The sequence below is a fragment of the Sarcophilus harrisii genome, chromosome 1 (assembly GCF_902635505.1).
Source record: "Sarcophilus harrisii chromosome 1, mSarHar1.11, whole genome shotgun sequence".
In the NCBI taxonomy this organism is placed as follows: domain Eukaryota; kingdom Metazoa; phylum Chordata; class Mammalia; order Dasyuromorphia; family Dasyuridae; genus Sarcophilus; species Sarcophilus harrisii.
This window is the reverse complement of record NC_045426.1, coordinates 214,735,731-214,754,886: the sequence shown is the minus strand read 5'-3', so window position 1 is coordinate 214,754,886 and position 19,156 is coordinate 214,735,731. Positions and strand designations below refer to the sequence as shown.

Here is a 19,156-nt window from a genome sequence, read left to right as displayed (position 1 = left end):
TTGAAGGTAGGTGAATCCCCAAATCCCCCTTTTTCTGAAAGACATTAAGGGAGAGAACTGTAGAGTTTTCACAAAGAAAAATTTATGAAATCCTGACTGTCATAAATTACAAGAGTATGCTTACAAGACAAACAACTCTGATAGAAGTTAAAATATTTTAAAGTCACATGCTTTTTTCTTCTTCCTTGACAAATCCTGAGTTTAAGATTTTATAGTTAGTTTAAAACTGCAAACACTGTCAGAATAGGGATTTTGTTAGAAATCAGGTGCTAAGAAAAACAAATAGTGATTCTTTAATATGATTAACACAAGTGGACTTCTTTGTTCTCTGAAATCACTAAATCGTATGAGAAGAATGAAATCATTTTATTGAACCTAAATAAGGATCTAACCCAAAATGAACTTACTATTTTACTTTCATAAAAGTTCCTGCAGTCCAGCAGAATAGTGTCATTTTGCTCTTGATTACCCTGATATAAATAATTTTCAACTTCTTTATGAAATTCACCAGGGGATAAATGGATTCCTAAAATCAAACCAAAAGTACTTTAAAGACATTTAAAAAATTATCTTGGAGAGCCAGGACAAAATTATTTTAAGTGGTCCTCTCCACCCAAATCTCTCATATTCACAAATTACAATTAAGTTGGCAAAACAGCTGGGGTTTATGACAATTTCACACATCAGATTGCACAGTATCTTTAACCTCTCTACTCTGAGTTACTTTTTGTGGAATTCCTATAGAGAATTTGGCCCACCAAATAAAAGGAAATTTAGCAGTTAAAACATTCAGAACTTTGCCAAATCATATTTGGCTTAACATCAAGGGATCTAATATAGAAAAGCATGAAATAAATTTCTATTTGACCATATGTTTCCACTCTAATCATGTAACCTAGCCACAATTCCTAACATGATACTGCTATTATCATGAAAGCAGAAAAACACAAAAAACAAAAACAAACAAACAAACAAAAAAAAAACGGCACGCTTTGTTTAACTTCTGAATGGTCCAATTCTAAGTCACAGATTAAAGTGAATTTTAAAATTAATGTGGAAGAAGGACTTTTAACTCTGCCTATTCCTTAACAAGCAAGATTAATATATCACAAAGAGCATCACTGAGTTCAATGGAATATCCTAATGCCTAACAAAAGAGCTATCTAGTTGTTTGGAAAAGTCTGGAAAGTCTTCCAGCTAAATTGGGTAATCAGGACTCTCATGGCCACATTATGATCCCTAATTTGATAACTTTGAGTATGGGGTAAAAAAGTAGTATTCTTTGTCCCCTGGGAAACGTTCTGTCTCTTTACAGCTACGGAAACTAAAAATGCCAGCCAAAGTGTCAGAGAATATTTACTCTTCAATCCAGGTATCCAAGTTTCTTGCTATATGTAACATATCATAATAGAATAAAATGAAAGAAACAGTACTAATTTGCATTAGCGAGTCAACTGCTGAGTAACCTAATGAAAGTAAATTTCTTGTACAATTCCATTGACTTTGAGTCCAAGACTGGGCTGACAGTGAATATTCAAAATTCTTTTAAAAGGTGCTAATTTACCTAAAATTTGCCCAGATTAAAACACAGTGTGTTAATTGTGATGTACTTTATATAGTCAAAGAATCAAAAAGTTTAGTGTTGGAAAGGATCTTGAACCTTAGAGATCATCTAATTTAATTTCTCTTTGCACAGTTGAGAAAACAGGCCCAGAGAAATGAAATAATTTGCTTAAGACTTCTAAGGTGGTAAGAATTATGGCTGAAATAAGCATTTAGGTTCTTTCACTCCAAATCCAGTACACTTTCCACTAGGCTGTACTGCCTTAGTCACACTATGCTAAATCTTACCTAGTTACTTTTTTTCCCTTGACATTGCTGCTAATATAATTCCTATTTCCTCTTTTTGTCCTTAAATGACAATTTGAATAGTGACAAATTATTATACCTATATGTAATATGTAATAACACAAATTAATATGTAGGTATTTCCAGTTATCTCCAATAATAATGAAGAAATATCATATGTAACTTCAGTCCTGAAGGATTCTGTAAGATAATACTGTTGTCCAATGAACATGAATTATTCTACTCTAGAAAGCTAGTAATTTAATTTGTGAGAATGAAATAATCAGGTGAAAACTGAGACACTTTCCAAATGCCAAAGCTTTTAAACATCATGGAATATCTGCTCAGGTTTCTAATGTATTCACATTATGACCATTTCATATTTAAGTCAGAAAAATGCTTATTCACAAATCACTATAGATTTTATTGACCTGAGTTTTTACTTTCTGTTTTCCTTCTCTCTACAGTTTTGAACCCTAATAAAGAAATATTAAATTTTTTTTCTAAAATAAGCATACCAGGTTTTTTGTAGGAGATCACATTGGGATTGATTCCCATGGGCACGATTTCTTCAAATACACCAACACGAAGTTCTGGAAAACAGTAAGCTCCTCCTTTGCTGGTCTAGCCAATGAAAAACAAAGAATAACCAAACACAAGAATTTTAATATACAGCTTAGTATGACACAAATCTAAAGTGGCTTTGCATATTCCAGAGTCATCTCCAACAGATAGAAAACCAGACTTTTTCATAAACAGATTTCCTAAACACAAAAATGAAAATCTGAAATCAAAATTATAAAATAAACAAACTTTTCTGGAGAATAAATGGCCTGTGGAAACTAAATAAGAAGCGCTAATGTATCTCTTTTTTTTTTTCTCAAACTACCACTACTATTGTGAAACTTACTACATTTTATCACAGGTCTCCCTGCCCTAAATACTTTCCTTAAATTGCCTCAGGAAATGTTTAGAAAGAGATGTTCTGCTTTCAACAAACACTAGTTAAGTATGATCAAAGTTGGGTGTGCCACATACCAAGGAAGACAGACCATTAAAACATACATACATACATACACACACAAATAAATAAATAAATGAAGGTATCATAGTTTTAGGGCTAGACCAGATAAAAGAAGTCATGCAGTAAGAACTGAAACTGAACCCCTGCCAAGTAAAGGATATGACCCAGTGTTCCTAACTTGAAATTTGTCACCAAAAGATACACAGACTAAACTATGTCAAAGGATTATAAAATTTAGAGCTATCAGGAAGTTTAACTGATATTGAGCAAAGGAAGGTTACCAAAATATTATAATGTGAATGGAAAGTAATTGGCAGGCACCTTTAAGAGAGAGAGAGAGAGAGAGAGAGAGAGAGAGAGAGAGAGAGAGTGTGTGTGTGTGTGTGTGTGTGTATGTATGTATGTAGGGGGGTTTGTGTTTAGAAATGAGGAAGCGGAGTCCCAGAAATGCAAAATGATTTGTCCAAGGCAAGACAATCTCAAGAGCTGAAAGAAGTCTTAAAAATTAATTGTTTGGTAGTACCAGAACTGGGCTACTTTTAAACCCTACAAACGTTCTTATATCTGTTAGTAAATTTTATCACATTTATACTGACTTTTCCCCATTTCTTAGGTTTTCAAATGATGAGACAAGGGTGAAAATGGAAGGGAGTAGGGGGAAGAAGTGGCTACTTGTGCTCTAGCTTATCCAAGAGGAGAACATTTTTTTTTTGCTTTTCAAATTTATAACCTTGTGTTGAAGAAAGCAACAACACATATTAAAAAGGAAACCAAACAAACAAAACCTTTAAAGAAAAATCTTAACTAATTTCAACCACGGAAAGAAAAGGTGGGAAACAGACCTAAAATTATACATATAATAGCTCACTCCCAAATCTCTCTTCTCAAAATGTTTTTGTCCCCATCATTTCCTTTATAAAAGGCTTCTGGTTTCTGTGCATTAACATAATGAAATTTCATCCACCTCAGACTACTAAATAAAGTTCGTTTGCATCCTGTTATGGAGGAAATTGATATATGAATTCAGAAGAAAAATCAAATGGACAGAATCTGAGAGGACCAGGAATAACAAAGTTACTTTATAAATCTGAAGAATAATGAAAACTAGCAAAATTCTGGTAATAAGAATATTATGCGGTAAAAGAAAAAGTACAATTAAAACATGAAAACTTTTGAAAAATCTTGCTAACATACATTATGATAGTTTACTGACTTAGTAATTACAGTACAGTAAATACAATTGCATTTGAAGGATTTTACTGCCTTTTAGGGTCATCATTTTGCTCCTGAGAAAATTCATGTTTTTTAACACTACAAATTATAAAAAAGGTAGTAGAGGTTGATTGAATTTGTCCTCACCCCAGAAAGTCTGTTTAAAAAAACAACTGTCTCCTTTAATTTGTCCTTCCCTCCCCCTAAAGTCTAATATCCAAAAAAAATCTGATTATTTTAAAGTTCCTGAGAGGTATAGCACTGCCTATATCACTAGCAGATACAGAGTCAGGAAGGGGTTCACATCCTATCTCTGAAACATACTGATTGTATAACCCTGATGAAATCACTTAGCTCTGTGGTTAACTCTAAGACTATAAACTACATAAAAGCGGCAAGCTAATATTGGTAGAAGTAGTTACCTCATCAGACAGTTTCTTATCCTGATAAATTCACAGGTTTTTTGGGATACTTGTTAACTGAGGTTTTAATATATATCAACATAAAAATGACGAAAGATAAGAAGACACAGCTGAAGTGATTTTTATTCCTACTGCTCTTACCTTAAAATCTTCCTTACACAAGATATTCTTAAATAAAGGATGAGAAAGCATTGCCTCTATATAAAGATCAGTTGCTAATCTGCTCCCACCCACTGTTCCATTGATTCCTTCAGTAGCAATTCGAACCTAAAATATTAAAAAATGGCAAAATTAGAAATCAGGGATTCCGGCCAAAGAAGATTATTGTTCTGCTAATTTTCAGTATCAGAACCACTAAACTTCCTCAAAACAAAATGCATACAACTGGACTACCATAAGTTCTAACATGGGACAGTGCTCTCATAACAGTACTCTGTGGCTAGGGAAGAAACATTGATATTATTATTGAAAATTCAGGGCAGATAAATATTTTACCTAATTTGAGTGGATGTTTGACTATGGAAGTGAATTCTGTGAAATTGTCTACATCAATTTGCATAAAAGGAAGATCCTATGTGCAGAGTTTCTAGAAATTCAAATTTGAAAATCCTATATATAAACACATCTTTTGGATTTAATTTCCTATTCAAACCTTTCTTCTCTAAAATGATTCTCTGTTCATTGCATTTTTTTGGTCGCTTTTCTTTTTCTTCTCTGATTCGGGGACATAGTCTTACTGAGATACTACCTTAGGGAACATGCTTTCTTTAGCACCTCTTAGGGTATGACTGCCTTATAACCAGGTCCGTCAAGGACTTCAATTATTAAACTTTTAGAAAATGTTCTAAGATAGTCATCGAATACTGAATTCTATCCAACATTAGCTATTCAAATCTAATCTACATTATTACTTCTATTATTAAAATTAATGGTATAATGTCCCAATTCATGAGAATTTGAAATCAGTTTTTCAGGTAGGAATTTTCATAAGCATATTATATTACGTACTGAAAAAACATTTCATTCAATAATGGAACTAAAGGGGTATCATCATCATTCCCTGACATTTTAAAGCGATTATATGCACAAATAGTTTCACAAAAATAAGATCAAGAAATCAATATGACATCATTTCTGATAAGTTCCTTTAAACTTCAATGAAAGGTAATGGTTATGATACTATTATCAATTTGTTATCAGAAGAAAGCAAAACCTTAGTTCTATTTTCCATGAATCTAGAATGCAACAGAATACAAAATACCAAGCTACAAATACAAACCTCATGACTATTCCCAGCAAAATCATAAATCCATTTATAAGGGAAAACCTTAAACCTAAGAGAGGTTAGTGATATGGCTAAGATTAGAGAGAGTTATGTGACTCCTTGAACAGAGGTAAAGAATAAAGTCATTGCTATAGAATGTAAGAAATCAAACTTTAATTCTTCACTTAGCTAGAGTTTAATAAGCTAACTCAATGGACCTCAACTATTAAGGGTACAGGGTAGAAAAAAAAAAGGTCTCTCACTGACGAGGAAAACAATGAGATACAATTACCCATACGGATTTAGGATTATGTATAAAATACATGGCAAAGTCAATTATTGAATACCTTAGTAACCTCAATATCCACAAAAGGTATTGTATCATGGCATGATACAAATAACTGATTTTTATCACAATGACTCAATTACACAATAAAGGTTAAATTATTTTCAGCATATTCTATCAAAGTCAGGAAGTAGTCATGGAAATATCACTATTAAAAATGACAAAAATTGCAAAAGGTATGACTCCAAAAAGAGTTATTTGGAATATTCCCTTCTGATGACATTTTTTTAAACAATACTAGGAAAATGGGATGAACTTAATAAAGCATTCTGCTCCATGGTTTAAGCCTAGAAAATCTTCCATTTTGATACAAGAAGGAAAAAAAAAAGACAGATTTGGCTACTCCAATTTCATACGACAAAGGGACTCAAGGAAAAGATGAAACTTATATTTGCATTACTGTCTCTTTGAATCTTTTACTTTTATATATATTTTGCAACTTCCTCGATGATTTTTTAAAAAGTCAATTCTAGATTTTTTTTTCTTAAACACTTCCAATTAAAACTTATTTTAAAAAAATCCTTGTCATTTCATATAGATTTCGGAAGCATTCCACTTTTCAATTATGTGAAATTTTGGGAAAAAAAACTTAATTTTGCCCTTAAAAACAATGTTTTGGGGTTTTTTTGAGAACTATTTCATACTATGTGGGTGCTTTTTCAGCTGTGCAGATATACTAGTTCATCTCCCAATTATAAATTTTTAGATGAAACAGTTTGTTCCTACATTAACTGCCTTTTATATTTATTCTGTTTTGTATGATAAAGTACTTCTTAATTAAAAAATGGTACATCTCTAAAAATACATAACAGCACGAACAAATATAGCTAAAAGAAAGTTCTAAAAAGTATAGTAGGAAAATTTCAGACTGATTACTGGGAATATTATAGAATGTGTTTTTAAAGAGGAGGAGGAGGAGGAGGAGGAGGAGGAGGAGGAGGAGAAGAAGAAGAAGAAGAAGAAGAAGAAAAAGAAGAAGAAGAAGAAGAAGGTAAAGATTTTTCTGGAAGAAGTTCTGTCTGTCTAAACTAATTTCCTTTTCTGATAGTAACTAGATAGGCAAAGCAGGAAAATGACAGGACAGTCAAGATTTTTCTGGAAGAAGTCCTGTCTGTCTAAACTAATTTCCATCTCTGATAGTTACTAGATAGGCAAAGCAGGAGAATACAAGGACAGTCATCTTGGATTTCAGCAGAAATTTTGACAAAATTTCTTTATCATTCCAGACAAAATAAAAGATGTGGGGTAGATAGCACAGATGGATGGGTCTAAAAGTTGAAAAACAACCAGATCAAAAGACTGTCCCTATCAATTGGGGGGACATCCCTAGTCTATGCTTGGCTCTGTATGAACATAACAATAAACTTCGTAACTGATTTAGTTACCCTCATTCTAATGAGCTAAATTGTCCAGTTAACTTAAGTTTTATTTTCTAGCTAACTTAATTGTTAATTCACAATCTCAGATTTGGAAGGAACTTTAGAGGTCAACCAGTTCAACCTACAACTTAATAGGAACTTCCTCTATAACATTTCTGTTACAGAGATTATATTCAGCTATTACTAAACCACTACATGAATGATGCTACATGAGTTTGCCCAGTACACTTTAGAACAGTTCAAATTTTTAGCAATTTTTTCTTACATTTAACCTAAATCTGGTTTCTATCCCTCATTCCCAATTTTTCCCTTTGGGGACAAGAAGACAAAGTTTAATTCATCTTTCATATAATAGCTTTTAATTACTTGGAAAGGTCACTACCTTCTTCTTTGCTCAGGTCTTTTTTTCCCCTCTAGATTAAACATCTCTATTTTTCTTGTATTACATGTTTTGCATCACCTTTCTACCCTGATTGCCCTGTGATTGAGCTGTGGTTTATCTATATCCTTCCTAAATCATAATCTGCATAACAGTTACACATTATTTCATAGGTGGCCCAGCTAGGACACAGTAGTAGTACAGCAGGACTGTCACCTCCCTTGGTCTACATATGATGTTTCTTTCTTTAAAAAAAAAATTTTTTTTTTTGTTTTGTTTTCTAAAAAAGACTGTACCTCCCTGTCTTGTCCAGGTTAAAAGTTCACATGTCACGCACAGGTTTGATCTCCTGTGACTGACATAAAAGCTTTAAAGTGCTTCACTTTCAACCTGTGCCAGTTTGCCATGCTCAGGTATCCTGTGAGTTCACCATATTAGTGCCTATCTGGGTTTCAATGCCAGCTTCCCTCAGAGCACGGATTACAAAGATATGCTATCCTTGCTCTAGAAGTCCAGTACTCTGAATTTCATGCTCCCTCTAGGGTATATCTACACAATAACAGTTCACATTTATGTAGTACTTTATAATTAACAAAGTGGTTCTCTCATGAAAATCCTACAGAAGCAGAGGTGCAAAGTGAAAAGAGATTTTACCAGCTGCTTGAAGGAAATGGCTAGGGAGACAAAGCATACAGGCTTAGCTTTATAGCTGTATTCTACTCATTTACTTCATGTACCTTAGAGCTTATCTAGTTCAAATCCCTCACTGTAGCATATTTTGGTCCAGAAGAGCCAAGTAACAGTTCAATGTCACATAGATTGGAAGCAGTAAAAGTACTTGTAAAATCCAGGCCTTCATATTCCAAATATAGGATTCTTCCAACCTGCTTCACTGCCTATCCAGGAAGAAATTAAGTAATGGATTCATTTCTTAAAAAACACCGCTTTCTTTAAAAAATGCTGCCACAAAAGGCCATTAGTTTCATTAGATAGCAAAAGATGAGCTGAAACTCCCTCCTACTATTGTCAAGGGAGTGATAAAGAAAATATATGTGAATCTCACTTTAATAATTATTCTTGAAAAGGTCTACACAAAATCAAGATTTTATAAAACATAGTTTTGCAAAATTAAACTTTAAATAAATATTAGAATTTCAACAGTTAACACATTCCAAAATGAAATATTTTTGCAGTAGCGAATTTAAGTGTTGACTTTGTCCTTGAGGCTTTTTTTCAGTGCCCATATGATGATTTCACTAAAAAGGATAGGAAAATGTTAGGTGGGATAAAAACTTACCTTTCCTGTGAGGTGCAAGTGTTGGCACAATGCTTTCTGCCAAGCACAAAGCCATTCTGGGTCCTCGACATCACAGTAACAATAATATAATAGCACTATTCCTTGATTGCTATCCTCTGCACTGCAAAAAGACCAAACAAAACAAATATGAAAATCAGAAGCCAAAGTCAGGAAATAACAATTGGTACTGCATCTCCAGGCAGAATTTAAGATCAGAATCTAACAGGTAACTGGCACAACTTATATGTCTTTGCCTTCCCTACCCTTTCTCATCTAAAGGTTAATCATTCTTTGAGATCCAGATCAAATCCTGGATTCTATGAGGTCTTCCTACCTATTTTGGAGTTTACCAACCGTATACCACAAAATACAGAAACTGATTGATTATTTTATGTTTTTTCATATTATAGGGCAAATTTTCTCCATTTGGTTCCCCCACTAGATTTAAATTCCTACAAGGAAATGTATCTTATATAAGTATATTTCTAATGAGAAAGGCAATGTGTTAGAGATAATTTTTTTTAATAAAGGTCAGAAACTTCATTAACAGAGGTAGGAATAATACAGAAGAATGTAAACATTGTTTATGGGTAACTACAGAATGAAAGCATCTGATACTAACAAATACATCAAATGTGCTGGAATATACAAAAGAGAGTCTTGGGACAGAGGGAAAGAAAGAAAGAAGGAAGATTTGAGGAAAGAAGTCTACTAAAGTGCCTTTACTAAATCTAAGTAAGTTCCAGACCCTTAATGAAACCAGATTTAAGAGACAGAAATTCCTCTGATTCACAAAAGCTAAGAGTGCCTCTTAAGTTCATCTGCCTTAGGGAATCGAAGGATAGAGAGGTGGGAGGGGAGGGATAACTGAAGAGAATAAGACCAAAGATGTTTTCTAGGGCCTCTTTGTTCCAATTTTTCTTCCCATCTGCTTACTGATTTTGAAATTTTCTCTCATTGTTAAAGATATAAAGTTTTAAATGTAGATACCAATGGAAGAAACACCTAAGTATATTTATACTTTTAGTATAATCAACACAAGGTTATATATGACTGACATCATATGCTTCCATTCTGATAGCAAGGATGGCATGAACGTAACTAAACTGGGAGAAATTCTAAAGTAGGGGTTACCCTTATGGAAACAAAAGGGGAGATTTCACAACTTTATCTAGGGTTAGCAGAGAATTAGTTTACTGAGCTACTTTCATCATCTGTAGTTAAGAATACTTGTCCTACCACAAATGAATTCATTATAAAAGAGCTTTGTTCCCACAAGATTCCTTAATGGAGGTATCAGTGTATCACTTTTATATCCCCAAAGAGGGACTATTCACTCTTTTTATTTATTAACTAAGGACTTAGTGACTAACTGAAGTCAGTGACAGTGAAACTAAACAAAGACCTTTTTAAATGACATTTCTTGGCATCCATTAGACCTGCAGGGAAAAACAAAATCCACCACAATTGCTTACTATGTTGTTCCCCTTTGAAATAGTCAGTCTTAAAAAGCCTTTGGGATAGAAGTGAAATTTGGTAACAAGGATCAGAACCTGGCTATCCAGACTTGAATAATACAGAATTTATTTAGTTGAAAGGCCCTGTAGAAGCCATCTAGTTCAAGCCGTTTCATCAATCCTTTCTACGCATTCCAAATAGTTATACAAATCTGGGTTGAATATAAATAGTTTTCAACTAATACATGAATTGTTTTCTAAAAGTCTACTTATAAAGTATTTAGGAAAAATTTCCCATAGAAACAGTATAAAGATGGCAAGTTTCTCAGATTAGCCAGTAGAAGTCTATTTAATTGACAATGTTCTTGAAATATATTGTATTCATAATGCTATAGAACCTCATACAACCAAATATGATAATGCTTTATAATTCTATTCCTTGGTATAAAATATGTGCTTCTGTTTAGCTTTTTAAAGCCTTTCCCAACCTGGCCCCAGCATACTTTTTGAGCCTGACTGTATATTACTCCCCTTACCTTACTCTGTAATGCTGTCAAAATGCTGCCTTCTTTCCTTTCTTCCTCCTTCTCTCCCTCCCTCTCTTTCTGTCCATCTCTCTCTCTCAGATCCATCTTCTGTCCATACTTCTGTACTTCCCATCCCCCATGCCCAGAATGTCGTCCTTCCTCACTTCTCTCTCTCAGAAACCCTTCAAGATACAGTTCAAGCACCAATTATCATAAAGCATTTTCTGATTCCCAATTTCTAGGCTTCCATTCAAAACTACTGTATATTTAATTACCTTTTCTTTTTTTCTATATATGCTTAATATGTATACACACACACACACACACACACACTGTTTCTTCTATTAGCATATAAACTCCTTGAGCGTAAATATTGTCTTGTTATTTATATTTGTGTACTTAGCACTTTATCAGACATGTGGCAGGCACTTAATAAATGCTTATTACTGAGTGTAGTGGAAACTGTGTTTACAATCCCAATTTGGGAAATCAGAAAGATTTTTACCCTTAAGGTTCCCTTAATCATGAAATAAAAAAATCCAATCTATTAGCCTAAGATAGGGAGATGCAAAATGTTAAGGGTTTGGAGGAAGGGTAAGACCAATAGTTTGAGGGAAGAGTAGGCAAGAAATGGGATGGGGATTGCAACATGGAAAGGATTATGTGTAAGCTTCAGCTGGTCAACTGGAAAGAAATAGCTGGTAGGAGATGGGATGGGGAATAGTTAGAGAGGAACAAGCATTCTCCCAGTCTAAATGCCCAAATGACACTTCTTAGTCCTGAACAGGCTGTCTAGTCATTTTCTTTTTTTCTGGGGGCCCCAGAAATTGGCCAATCTTTTTTCTTTTTCACTGCCCTGGTTTTTGCTTCTCTTGGTTATCCTTGGTCCTCTATGAAAAGAGAAAGCTTCCTTTAAATATCCTGGCCCTGAGGTTATTTAAATATTTTTACTGGTAGCAACATTCAGAAAACAATAATGATGAACATTCAGAAAACAATAATGATGATACCGATTCTTTAAAGTCACAAAAAATATCTACATATCTGTGTTAAATTTGCCTCTGACTATCCTTTAGTTTTCAAATATTTGTCTGTTATAGATTCACAATTATTCCAATCTCTGGATTTCCTTCCCATCTGATTATTTGGTGCCACTTAATCTAATTTGTTCCCTATTTCTTGATACCCTAATCATCTAGGTACCATGACCTGTTTTACCTTAGGTATAGATTTCTGCTGCCCCCTGCTGTAAAGAGGAGAAAAATACAGGTCTCTCATCCCTCAGATTTCTTGTTAAGTCTATCAGTGCTTAACAAGTATCTACCACACATACAATATCATGTTAAGTGCTAGGGAACGAACCCCTCCCTCCCCCAAACAAGTAATGTATACTTTTAGCCCGCACAGAGCTGACAACTTGTGAATCTTGGAGTTCCTTAGTTTGTGTCACACATGAGCTGCTTCATGTTCTAGACACATGAAGTACACAACAAATGGCTGTTACATTGAACTAAAAACTGAATTGAAGAACTTGAATCTGTCCTACTTATTTCTTCATCACTCTCTTCTCCAAAAAATGTTTCTGTTCTTTGACACTTGCATTTCCCCCACTCCTTAAGCAACAGTACAGTTACCACCTCTAATCTCTGTTGTTCCCTTTTCTCTTCTTCTCCTCTCTCCTAGTAGTCATCCCACGCTTCTTGGCTTTTTGATGAGAAGGCTAGAGGACAGGTAATGAGAACTTCCAATAAAGTGACCAATTCATCAGGCATAATTTCAGGTCTATCACTTGACTTGGTAGTCTTACTATTACTTTTCTTTATTACTATTCTTTATTTGCCAAAAATGCTTTCTTATTTTATTGGGAGAATAAAAGGGTGGAGGGAACTATTTCTGAACAGGAACTCAGGAAAACCAAGAGAAAAAGAGTAGAAAGTAGATAAAATACTAAGAGGATATAATGTCAACTCTCTACATCAGTCTTCCAAGGATATCAGCACATTATAACACAGAGCACAACCTAACAGAAAAAAGTTAAATTATGTACAGTGTGTTGTTTAAGAACCATATGTTTCATATGCAATATGTGAGAAATGATTCCCTCTAATATGATTGCTCAAAAAGGGTTTTATGCTTAAAAGACCAAGGTACAATATCTGCAAAAGTCATTTATATGACAATGCCAGATGTTATATGTATGTATATGTGAAAGATCTACCATTTTAAGTAGGCGATAATTACTGAGATGACGGGATAAATTAAAAAATTTCAAAATAAATTAAAAAAAAATCTAACCTCATCAGTTCATCAAGCCTAAAACAGCTTGTGTCTGGGAAGTCAGCAGACACTTGATGGTTAGAGGAAGGGGACATCTTTAATCCATTTGTCTTGTCTGCTGATACACAAGGTTTGGGGGTGCCAGCTTCAGCAGCCAGTTGCTTTAAAACAGAAGAGGTCTGATGATAAACATCTCTTCCATGGTGGGCAGCTATATGTCTATGGATGCCAATTTGGTCTTTGAAGATCTGCTGGCAGCATGTCCACCATACTCCTTTGCAGAGAGATGAAGAGCAGCTGGTGGTTTCTGGAATTTCCTTTGTTTTAACCAAGAGGGCAAATGCCTGTAATACATTAGAAACAGCATCAGTTGGCATTCTTATTACTAGGAAAAAGCTGTGAAGAACCTAACCTTTTAGTATGAAGGGTTAATTTCTATGAAGTCCTTTTCTCTAAAGCTTTGGCTTTAAGTACCACATCAAATTATTGAACTCTGGACCTCAGTTTCTCCAACTATAGATTGTATGATCTCTGAAGTTCTTTCTAATTTTAAATTCTATAGAAATGATGCTATACGGGCATGCAACAATTTCTTTATTAATATCTAGGTTTCCCTTACCCCCAAAAATACTCTTCTTAATCTTGAAACTTCTCAAGTCATTGTTCTCTCCCTCCACCAGAAAGAAACAGCTAAGTGGTACAGTAGAAAGAATGCTGGGCCTGGAGTAAAGAAGACCTGAGTTCAAATCTGATGTCAGATACTTACCAGCTCTGTGACTCTGGGCAAGTCACTTAACCCTGATTGCCTTAATTGTAAAATAGAGATATAATAGCACCCATCTAGGTGGTTTAGGAGGATCAAATGAGGTAATAGTTGTTTAAAGTACTTAAAACAACGTCTAGCACATAGGAGGTGCTACATAAATTTCCTTCCTTCCCTCACTCCCACATTATAATTTAATTTTTATCCCTCCCATTCTACTGACACAGTTCTCTTCAAAATATAATGGCTTCCTTTCTGTTCTTACTCTCTTTGACTAACAGAGACTTGATGTTCTTCTTTTACTTCTACTTTGGTCCATACAGCTAGTAAAGAGGTTAGTCCCAATTGTGTTTCTTCACAATATAAATACAGAATTTTGATTAACATCTATTTTGAAACAGTGATATATCTGCTTCCATCTCTTAGCATACTACAGGTAACAATGTCTTTTTCAATCTCATTCTGTTTGAGTCATGGAGTTATACATAAAAGAAAACTTTGTGAATACAAAGAACTAGAGAAATAAGTAATACTAATATTCTTTAAAAAGCTTAATTTGATCCTAGATATAACATAGTAGTATTGTTGCTTCTAATTTACTCTGTGTATGTCTTGCATACCTTTTCTTCCATTAGAATAAGAGCTTCTTGAGGGCAGGGATTGTTTTTACATTTGTTTGCATCCCTTCTGTTTAGCACAATTTCTGGTCCATAGTAAGCACTTAATAAATGCTTGTTGACTTGACATGACTATTATATCAGCATGAAGAGAACTGAGAATTGTAGATAAAATTTCCTTGTATGTTCATTTTCAAGCTGCAAGAAGAACTCATCCATAAACATATCTATGTATAAGAAAGATTCCTGTGACAGTGGAATGAAGGATAAATTGGAATGGCAAAGGGTGAAATCATGACAACATTAACTAAGCGCTTATATATGTGCCAAACATTAGGGATACAAATTTAAAGAATAAAACAATCCCTATTCACAAGGAGTATATCTTTAAACATTTTCCTCACATTCTAAGAGGAAAGAGTAGAAACAGGAAGAACTCTAAGGAATCTATTATAAAAAAGTCTTCAAGATATTGGCAATGAGGATCTGTACTAATGATATAATAAGAGACAGGAAGAAGATGTAAAGAAATATTTTAGGGATAGAATCAACATTACTTGGTAAATTTGAACAGTATACAAGTAGAGAATTGTTAAACAAATTTGTCATATATGAATAAAATAGAGTATTACTACACTACAAGTAATGACAAAAGAAATTATTTCAGAGAATCTTGAATTGTATGAACTCACATAGAATGAAGTGAACAGAACTAGAAGAATAGTTCATATAAAGACTCTAAGATGATAAAGAACAACAAATATGAATGACTTGAGAATTCTCATCAATGCAATGACTAGCCATATCTCCAAAGACTTTCTCTCAATTAATTGAGGATAAAAGGTAAGGTAAGATATAGGGAGGGGTATGTGTGCGTGTGTGTATGTATTTTTTTTTTTTAATCAAGTAGTATGAAATGTAAATTCATGGTTTCACAGGGAATCCATTTTCTGGTCTACTATGTATACAGACATGATCTCTTTTGGTGTGTAAGTTCAAAATAAAAATAGTTTTAAAAAGTGTAAAACAAGTCTACTGACTAATGGTTGTGGCCTTAATAGATTGTGGACAAAAAAGTATGGAGTAACAGTTTATTTCACACTGATTTCATTAGTATGATTCAGTTAGCATTTGTAAAATAAAATCAACTCATAATTCTGTAGTGATACACTCTAAAAACATATAAATACATTATTGCTTTAAAATATGGAATTTATCTCATTAAAGTCAAATTATATCTACTTCAGAATTGTTCAGAGGAGATATATGATGGCATACAAGAATTTACTTTCGGTTGAAACAATAGATTGTATTTATTTAAATAAACTCATCTAAATTATGACATTATTTTGTATTCCTCAATAGAATAAACCTTTGCTTGGTCAATCTTACTTAAAATAATTCTACATTAGAGAGATTCTGGGAAGATGGTGGAATAGGTCAAAAATCTCCAAGCTTTCCAAATATTCCCTACAACAAGACAAAATAGTGCCTCAGGGAGAACATGAGAATGGTAAAAATAAACTATAACTGGGGCAGAACAGCAGTCCTCCTGGGACAACTAGAGATGATACCAGGATGAAGGTTTGGTCTGTGTGAACAATAAACACCTTCAGACTAGCTCCACTGAAATAGCCAGCAGCAAGGAGCTAGCCTGGGGAAAGCTGAGTTAGGAGGTAGCTTTGAACCCAGCTGTAACGGGCCAGAACTCTGGAGAAAAGTGTTAACTCAATGGAATTGATAAGACAATGGTTACCTAGTTTAGCATGGTGATTAATAGTTCTCTAGTTCAGTATGACTGATTTAACCTTACAACAAATAATGGTTCCCTAGTGATATAATGACTGGCTTATACTCAGTATGATGAATGGTTAATTATAATAGAGTATTTAAGAGGTCAGACTAAGACCTAGAGAGGACTTGGAAACAGACTCGGAGAAGACAGAGGACTAGAGGCTGGAGCTCAAGGTCTCGGAGCCAAGGAGAGACATTCATTCCATCTTCATCAGCCTCATGGTGGCTGGCCTGTCCTCCTGCTTCCCCCAATGAGACCAAGGCCCATCTGAAGGCCTTCAGAAAGCTAGCCCAGGCCCGAAGTGAAGGAGATAATAAAGAATTTGGACTTTATCCCTGGATATTCTTGTGGTGATTATTCAGCTGAAATGAAGGCTGATCCAAAGACCTCCAGAAAGCTAAACCAGAACATTACACCCAGCCACAGGAATTTTCATCTCCTGGGCAGCATTAAGAATCAAATATCTGAGTCAAGGAAGATTGAGGAAACTTTGCTCTGCTTATAAGGAACATGGGTGACCAGGAAACAGCACTTGTCCAAGGAGTGCAGAAACATTAAGGGTTGCTGGCTGTGGGTGCTTATAGGAGGGCAGAATTCTTGTTCTTGAGTTCCAGGCTAGAGAGGAGAACTGAAGGAGAGAACCTGAAGCCAAAGGCATCATTCCCCACACCCCAGGACTAGAGGTGATCAATCACACTGATTAGCTGCTATTAAAAAAAAAAAAAAAAAAAAAAACAGACAAAGGAGAAAGACCTAACCACAGAAAGTTATAGGAACAGAGAAGACTAGGTTGTCTTCAGATGAGAATACTGAAGCAAAAAAAAAAAGTCTCTCTATCTACCCAAAAAAGAATTCTGAAAAGAGACTTTGAACATCAAATGAGAGAGACTGAGGAAAAATTTTTTAAAAAGAATAATCCAAAAAAACCCCACCAAGATTATTGAAAAAAAAAAAATCCAACCAACTAGAAAAGAAGATCCAGAATCTTAAGAAAATAATTCCTTGAGAGCTTAAATTGGGCAAGGGGAAGCCAGCAAAATTATAAGAGACCAAGAAACAGTAAAACAAAATGTAAAAAAATGAAAAAAATTAGAAGTGAATGTGAGATATCTTGTGAAGAAAACAAGAATAATCAACCTATGATGAAAAAAGAATCTTGATACAATTATACAAGAAATAAAGAAAATTGTCCTGAAGTATTAGAACAAGAGGATAAAGAAGAAATAGTGAAAAATTCACCAATCACCACCTGAAAGACATCCTATGAAGAAAACCTACAGGAACATCATAGCCAAATTTCCAAAACCCCAGGTTAAGGAGATAAACAACAAGGAAAAAAGAATTCAAATAAGACAAAGTCACCATTAAAATCACACAAAACTTAGCAGCAACTACATTAAAGGACTGCAGGTCTAAAACATTGTATATTGAAGAGCAAAAGAACTAGAGGTTGTGGCTGAAAACATCATATGCAACAGTTAACCACAATCCCAAATGGGGAAAAAAACCCAAAACAATGAATTGCCAGACTTTCAGGATTTTGTTGCAAAAAAACCTGAACTTGATAGAAAATCTGACACATGAGACCCAACAGAAATACATGGTAAACATCAAAGACTATTTACAAGACACTCAATAAGGACAAACTGTTTATGTTTTATACATGGAAATATAAACCATGTCTAAGACTCTCATTAGGAATTGGATAGTTTGAAAGAAATATTAGATGAGAGCTGAATATGGGATTTTAAAAAGCAAAAACCATAGAGGAAAAGGTAAAAAGAGTAACTATCTTATATAAATAAGGTGCAAGAAGAACTAATACAGAAGAATTAAAATTGGGGGAGGAGAGTTGGTAATTCTGGAATATTACCACATATGTGGTATATATAGCTATAACTATATATATATATATATATATATATATATATATCTAGAAAGGTACAAAAGTCATCTAAATTCAAAAAGAAATGAGGGTAAGGTGAGAAGGAGTGGAAGAGGATAATAGAAGGATTTTTAGAAGAACCCTACTCAAATCAGATCAGAGTTAAAGAGAGAACAGCATATACATTGAGAAAGGAGTAAAAGCATTCTAAATTTATAAAGAAATAAGAGGGTAAGAGATTAGGAGAGGGGGTATAGAAAGGAGTGCAGAGTAGAGGAAGAATGGGTAGGTGAAAGAAGATAAAGGGAGGGTAGATTAAATAATGGTAGGGCAAGGTAGCAGGATAGGAAATAAGTAATACACACAAACAAAATAAAGATCAGGAATAGAATTTATTATGAAAAAATAACAAAGGTAGTAGCGATGATTTCAGAAAATTTAAAGCTAAAACATTTAATTAAAAGAGAAAAATAAGGGCACTACATAATATGTCAGTGATATTAATTGCTGATTTAGATTTTTAAAAATAAGTAAATAGATAAAGTTGAAATGTTGCTGTGGTGTAGAAAATGATGAGTTGGTGAAGTTAGAAAAATATGGAAAGACCTAGACTTATGAAGATGTCATCTACTTTCAATAAGAGAAACAGGACAAGCAAACATAC

At 34.0% G+C, this 19,156-nt stretch overlaps 1 protein-coding gene across 2 annotated transcripts in view; it reads right to left on the bottom strand.

The window, feature by feature from the left end:
• The window catches only part of TSTD2 (thiosulfate sulfurtransferase like domain containing 2), a 34,961-nt gene that overhangs the window by 7,585 nt on the left and 8,220 nt on the right, over positions 1 to 19,156 (bottom strand). For both annotated transcript variants that reach the window (XM_031969383.1, XM_003761377.4), the window contains exons 3-7: positions 13,451 to 13,776; positions 9,172 to 9,292; positions 4,648 to 4,773; positions 2,367 to 2,472; positions 408 to 526 (exon numbers count right to left, since the gene is read on the bottom strand). In XM_031969383.1, the coding sequence (XP_031825243.1) occupies positions 408 to 526; positions 2,367 to 2,472; positions 4,648 to 4,773; positions 9,172 to 9,292; positions 13,451 to 13,776 (798 nt within the window). The remainder of the gene's footprint in view (positions 1 to 407; positions 527 to 2,366; positions 2,473 to 4,647; positions 4,774 to 9,171; positions 9,293 to 13,450; positions 13,777 to 19,156) is intronic.